The 7,199-nt window shown below is 37.7% G+C and overlaps 1 protein-coding gene across 8 annotated transcripts in view; it reads right to left on the bottom strand.

Moving 5' to 3' along the window:
- Positions 1–7,199, bottom strand: part of rnf220a (ring finger protein 220a) — a 182,240-nt gene that overhangs the window by 37,059 nt on the left and 137,982 nt on the right. For 5 of the 8 annotated variants that reach the window (XM_014004485.1, XM_014004483.1, XM_014004488.1 and 2 more), the window contains 3 exons: positions 4,104–4,146; positions 2,618–2,742; positions 1,833–1,962 (listed from right to left, as the gene is read on the bottom strand). In XM_014004485.1, coding sequence (XP_013859939.1) covers positions 1,833–1,962; positions 2,618–2,742; positions 4,104–4,146 — 298 coding nt within the window. The remainder of the gene's footprint in view (positions 1–1,832; positions 1,963–2,617; positions 2,743–4,103; positions 4,147–7,199) is intronic. The other 3 variants (XM_014004486.1, XM_014004487.1, XM_014004490.1) reach the window with 1 other exon arrangement.

Genomic DNA, 7,199 nt, shown 5'->3' with positions numbered 1-7,199 from the left:
CCATGCTAGCTCTGTAAACAAACAAGTCAGCTGATGAGACGTCACGTCTTTTACTGCGCATGCGTGTCACATCAGTGCTGTGTAGCGTTCACACAGGAGTCTGATGCAGGTCACATTTAAAATGTAATGTGAACGTTCACACATCGGATTTTTTCAAAAAATCGGAACTGAGCATTAAGACCTGCAGTGTGAACGTAGCCATAGAGTGATGTAAAGTTTGCATCCTGCAACACATACAACGAAAAAAATACTGTGCAGGGGATGCACGTTAAAATGTTTCAATAAAACTAATTTATTAGGAATTTAAAGATAATAGTGAGTATAGTGAGTTTTCTAGGCTCACTGCAGAAAATGTGTAGTGTAGCAACACTCAGTTTAAAGCAGCCTACATGCTCTCAGATATTATATTTTTTATTTAGTAACTTCTAATAATTTATTTGAATGCAACCTGCATTTGACTTTGATTTGATCCTTTTTTTACTTTACATTATTTGATTTAGGAAATGTTTTGTARTTTGACTTTCGCACGATTTAGCCTGTTGATATGTTTACAATATGTTAAAGACTGCGTTACTGATAGCAGGTAAATTTAACTATTTTTTCTAAAGTAAGGTGATCTTATGGTTTATTTTTTCCATATCATGTAGCCAGTAGCACTCATAACTGAATCAAAAAAATTTCAACCAATTCATGTGATTCGTATCGGTGACTGGGACTCATAGGTGATCTGTGTCRGAATGGGCAGCATAAAACCTGATGAGAGCATCCCTACTTGAAACAATCCAAACGTGTTTTAACTGGACATTCAGTGCTTCCAGCAGAGAATAAGGGGACAGTGGCTGATTTTCAGATCTTTGTGGAGGCAGAAATGWTTGGTGGATAGGACCGGCTTCTCATCTAAGTATTCTCCGATTGCTGATCTCCCAAAATTAAGGAAATTTATCAGTGCACCAGTTGTTAAAATAAATTAAAAATGTCAGAAGGCAAATATTGCTACACCAATCTGAAGTCATTATTTCAGATTTGGCTTTCACTTTGGTTGTGCAGCCTGGATCTGAGCAGATTTTACATAGAATTAAAGCCACTGACTGTTAATACGATGTCTGTCGAACTCATACAGATCTTAGATAAGTCAAGGAACGAGATAACTTCTATGCTTTCTAGGAAAAGCAAAACAATTATTGTAAATAGTGAATAAAAAAGTGACATGAAAATAGAATTTGAACATGGAAGAATTTAGAGCAGATACCAAACTGGAGGGTCACAGAGAGTTAAGTGGTTGCTCACTTGGTGTGTGTTGTGTCACAGAGCTGTTGCTGCGCTCCCCAGTGACCAGCTCTCCTATCCAGTTCTATAATTGCATTTCTGGGCACACACACGCTCACACAAAGCAGTGACCAGTGGGTCAATTGCTCAGCTAAATGTGTTTTCCTTCCCTTCGCACCGAGGGTTGAGTTGAATCGTGCCGGACTGACCCTGGGCCAGCCCGTGTTGCCAGCAGACCACTGGTACCATTACATCTCCCTGGTCACATTCAGCTCTGGTCTCAGAACTAACAGAGCTCACACTGGACAGGAGCGCAGTGAATGATGGATGAGCAAAGAAACAAAGGAGGAGGCAGACAGGAGAGAGGAGAGAACAAACTGCTGTGACTGAAAGTGATGCTGGAGCTCTGAAAGGTCAGTTGGCCATCCAACCAGCAGACAACCGGACATCCGCACACCATCACACGGCAGCAGCAACAGCCAGGCCTCTTCACAGAACTAATTACCTGCTCTGACCCGTTCAAAACACAACCAGCACAGAACAGCACGAGGCCYGTGTGTTTGTACCTCTGAAGCCTCCCTCCAACAAAGCTGTAGCTCTGATCCGCTTCTGCCCCGCCCACTCGTACTCCTCAAAGCCCCGCCCGTTTTCTCCGTCCATGTCCACCGAGTCCTCGTCAGCTAAAGCACCCTCGCGCTGTCACATAAAAACAGACAGGAACAGGTTACAACAACAGACACAACAAGAACTCCACGTAATCTTTGAAAGCACAATTGTTTGTTTTAATTCATTTATGACACATTCTGTATCCTCTTTTATGTCTTAAAGCTGGGGAAATCAGCCATTGCATAACTTGTATTGTACAAGAAAAAGTTGGATAATATCTAAACTTTGGTATTTTTTTTTTTGAATGGCACGTGTTTACTAAAAATTAAAAGAACGATAACATGTTTAGTTCTGTCCTGATGAGATTGAACACATTCAGTCCATTACAATAACTAGTAGTGAGGCATTATCCACATTGACAGATATCTTAAACATTTTTCATGGTTTAAAAATACATTAATTTCACAAAAAACAGAAGTGCTGTGAATAAAATGAACAGAAAACTACAACTAAATTCTGAATGAAAGTCTTATGTTTAAAGCGTGCTAAGAAAAAGGAGGTATTAGTATGACGTGACTGCAATATACCGCCATGGAAAGGAAGTTAGGAGGTGGAGGAACAGCTGCTAATTGTTTCTGCAACTACAGGAAGTAGAGAGATGAGTGGAAGAGAAGATAGGCACTCCAGTTTTTTTTTTTTTTTTTTTTAGGTGGGTAGGCAGGGTTCTGGGACCCGATCGTACTACCTGGATCAGGCATTGTTCCACATGTCTACTCATCTCCTCCTCGCTCCCAGCCAGTGGGGCACTGCACAGCGGACATACCTGGCCCCCCTCCTCAGGCTTCCTCCTCTTCATCTTCCCTATACGGGCTGGACGAGCACAAGTGGTAAAGAGAAAGAGAAAAAGGGGAGACAAATTATAGTTAGAATGTAATTCACTGCTTTCCGACCGCACAGAAGACTTCAAAAACRCTTCAGGTGTATTTACTCCCATCTTGCAGAAGAAATTCATGATAAATGCACGGAGGAAATCTCAAATAGATCCTAACGTCTGCTCTCAGGTCTGTGCAGACCTRCTGAACGGTAATGAAAGACGGTTAATGAGGCTAAACTTGAAAATGTTCAGAAAAACGTCCGGAAGAGGAGACGATCCTCTCCTCTCTCTTTACAGCAGGCTCTTTCACTTTACCCCCCTTTTTGTTTTACTCTCATCCCTCTAAGTTCCCTCCTGTCACAGCTTCACCCCCACCACCACCCCTCGCCCACACATTTAATTAGAAATTTAACAGGGCTGAACAGCCGTCATTGCACCCGGAGTCTCTGTCGTTTTTCCTTAACTGCAAATGGCGCACAGGGACATTAATTTTTAGCTGGCTGGGAAAGCAGCGGAGGCCAAGGGGGACTGTGGGGACGGACAAAAGAAGAGAGGACGACATAAGCCTGTGACTGCAGCATGAGAAAATGAAAGGAAAAAATAGGAGGAACGTTCACTCCCTGACACTAATTAGGGTGAGTATTGTTAAAAGAGATTGCCAATTATGTCCTGGCCTCCCCCAAATCCTGAAGCTGCTTCTTTCTCATGTGAAAATCATCCCTGATTCCTCATGCTGTCTTCACTCGTCAAAGACCTCACTTACCATAGAAAATTAAAAAAAAAAAAATAAAAAAAATTTAGAATGTGATATAAGAGTTTTCTGAAACACTGTTGAGTATATAATCAAAAAACCAGACAGGAGTAGTTGAAAGAATAATGTTAGAACACAGAAATGTACTRCTACAACCASTGTAAGGTTTGTTTACTGTAAAACWGTTTAAATCCCTARGTGGCAACRTGAAACCAAACATTTAACAAAAGTTAAATAAAATTACTGAAACTACTTTGTTTTGTCTGATAACCCTCTTTTCTGTGAACAAATCGACAAATGTCATCAGTTTGTATCACATAAAATAWATGCCATTCGATCTCATAAATTTAAAAATAAACGCCTTTTTTTTTAACTAAATTTTGACACCTGATCTTAGACATGTATATATAAAAAAGAATAAATACATTTTCTAGCTTTAAATGTTGCCAAAGTAGTGAAATATAAGTTGTTTACTTCCTGGTTATGTTTTAATAATCCAGAGTAAGCCGAGAAATAAGTCATTAGACATTTTTACTCTAGTGAAACATTTATTTATTCATGTATTAGGATGCATGTATATCGAGTTGAAAACRGATGTGTACATACCATTCAATCTTGTTTGCCTGTTTGCACGAACCCGTAAAAATGTCTGCAAGAAGAAATAAAAAAAGATGGAGGAAAATACTCGTTAGATAATAAGGACACAGTATAATGGTTTTACAAGTAAAATTATAGCTGTCCTGAATGGGATTGCTTCGGATACTGGGAGCTTATCGACTGAGAGTAAACAGTGTAAATATTTACACCTACTTCTCTCTTGTTCTCCACCTCCTCCATAACATTCAGCTCTGTCACAACTCCTTGAAAAGCCGCTAAAACTCGCAGTTTCAAAGAGCTTCTACATGTCTCCAAAGACTAAACATCACGACAAACTAAATGCTGTGGTTAAAATTTACTGCGGATGGAAAAGGATTGAAACTGGCGCCTGTGTCGTCTAACCGGACTCATATCCGACGCCATGTTGGCTTGTTTTGATCACGTGACCGCCGCAGAAACGGAAATAGGTAGACGTCACTTGTTGTTTTGCATTTTGGGCACTAGGGGGCAGCAACGAATTTAATTAGAGTGTTTAAAATAACTTTTTTTTTACTACCACTGCTGCTTTTATTATTATAAGACTTACAGAGAATGCTTAGAAATATCACCAAAGAAAACAAACTTAAGACAAAATTTTCTTAAAAACTTTAGCCATGATTACTGTAGATGTCTTAACATTTTTCAGTATTTCACAAGTTACATCCAACTGGTGTCTTACCTGACTCACATGTAGTCAGAGTTACATGGTTTTTGTCCTGTACAATGTAGATAAATATTTTTTTTCAAAATCATAGCACAATTTTAATTTTTCTTTTCAATCATGATTTCATTTAACTTTCTTAACTTTCATTAGGAGTATTATTACMAATTAATTTAAGAATTTATCGTTGGACAGATGCTTAGGTTTGCAAATATCAGATTTGTTTAATGACAGTTCAAACAAAGKGCTTTGTAGTAAAGCTTTAACAAATTAACTGCTACAAAGTGAAAACACGTGATAATGTCTTTAAAGCCTGAACCGTTCCTAARATTTGATTAATTTCTACAAATTCAGTGCAATTGCTGTTATAAAACATTAACACATTTTGTGTGTTTGGGTTCTGAAAGTCTGCAAACATCTGGTTAGTTCAATTCAACATTCTGACTTAATTAAAATGATGCAACGTTTCCTATAAATAGCCAGTTTCCAAAAATCTTTAAACCAGTCAGTCTTGTATCAAACAATGAAGCCAAAAAGGTAAAGCTAACACTGGTGGTTCCTGGTAATACATTTAGTCTGGTAAATTATTAACTCCTACTAAATGCTTAGTTTTAAATATTCRCTGTAAAATATAATTTAACTGTCAAAACATGACCCAGTTAATTGCACAGTTTTCCTCTGGAGTCAAACAAAAGCAAAATATGAAATGTTCTCACAACTCTAGTAAATATAACATATACCATGCTTTATTTTTTTGTGGCAACTGTAGATAATTTTTTATTTATACATTTTTCTTAGACTATCTCAAACATTAGACTGCCTGGGGTAAATTACTTGCATCATTAAAAATAATGGCCATAGCAATAAAAGTACAGTATTACGAAATTAATTGAGGTCAGATTCATTCGTCCTTTCYACCTCTTTTTCTTACAAAATGTACACTTCAGGTCTACAGGGATTCAAACCCTCAGGCCTGTATGCTGTAACTATATGCTGACTAAAGCACCATGTCTCCAAGTTATGGATATCATGTCTTTGACACTTCAACAGCCCATCTACCAGCTGGGCCTTCACCTCTCCCTCCATTCTCCTTCCTTCCCTCTCTATCGGCACTTGACTTTTAGGCCTACCGGCTGCGCATCAGCACCTTATCATTATGATACACTCACTGAATAGTGTCGAATAGGTCAGGTATTCAGAAGACGTAAGAAGGCAGAGTGCTCTCAGACCGACTGGCAGAGAGGAGGTGGCAAAGGCTCCCGTTATGCTTTATTTTCCGGGTGCTAAAAAGAGTCACCATTGACTTAATCATTTGTATAATATAAGGTGATTTCAGCAGTTTCACCAAATGAGAAAATCTCCTTCATTGCAGGAAGGTCTTTATGAGCTGTGTCAACTTAAACGTATGGATGGAACGTCTGCATGGACTTAATAGTTCTTATTTTATGGTGGTAGGGGGGAAACCCACTTAACCCTGAGATTCATCACGGCCAGAAGAATTGCCCGAATAAACTTTGACGAATAGAAAAGATAAAAGCAGTCGGAGCGACGTCTGAGATTTAAAAAAAAAAGGCCTGTAAGTCAACTTAACTGCTGAGACAGCAGAAAAAAAACTGAATTTAATATTCTGCAACAGTGATATGTGTCATAATTACAGAAATGCAATACTTGATTCAATACTTACTTTTATGGTTTGCTGCATTGGTGATACAGCCAATATATTAACTGTTACTATTGTGCRCTTTATCTGCTGATATTTGATTTTATATTTTATTTAAGCTTAGACGAGGCAACATTTATTTGTTCAGTTTAGCAATATCTCATGTGGAATAAATGGCACAGGTAGAAAATCAGCAGCCTTATAAYGAAGTGTTTTTTAATCATATCTGTAAATAAAACAATTTCCCAATAAACTCCTATTGTGTAGAAATTGTCATTACCTTAGTGTTTGAAGCAGTATAGAGATAAGAATTTACCAAATTGCCTTTTTATGTTGAGTAGCAAAGTGGAATATAAACTGATTTTTCACCTTACTGGTTAATTCACCACAGAGACTATAGCATTACTTAATAATTATTGAAGATGTGTAGATCATTTTACTGTATACCTGATGACTGTAAAACCAATAGATTGAAAATAAAGGAGCACCACACATTTTTATCTATTTCAACCATGCAGCAAAACAATATCTTTTATGTGTGCTGCCATATTGGAGGTTTGGAACCAGACTGTTGTTCTGTGAATGAACAAGTTAATAACACCTGAAAAAAAATTGTTACAATTTTTTTTCATATTAGACAAAAATCAATCAATCAAACAAACAAACAAAAAAAAAGTCTTACTTACGAACATGGAGGAGAGTTTTTTTTTTTAAATTTATACTAGGTCTACCCTATTGTGGAGGT

Source organism: Austrofundulus limnaeus, unplaced genomic scaffold, assembly GCF_001266775.1.
Source record: "Austrofundulus limnaeus strain Quisiro unplaced genomic scaffold, Austrofundulus_limnaeus-1.0 Scaffold24, whole genome shotgun sequence".
NCBI classification, from domain to species: Eukaryota; Metazoa; Chordata; class Actinopteri; order Cyprinodontiformes; family Rivulidae; genus Austrofundulus; species Austrofundulus limnaeus.
Note: the sequence above shows the minus strand (reverse complement) of the source record. Positions and strands in the feature narration are given on the sequence as shown.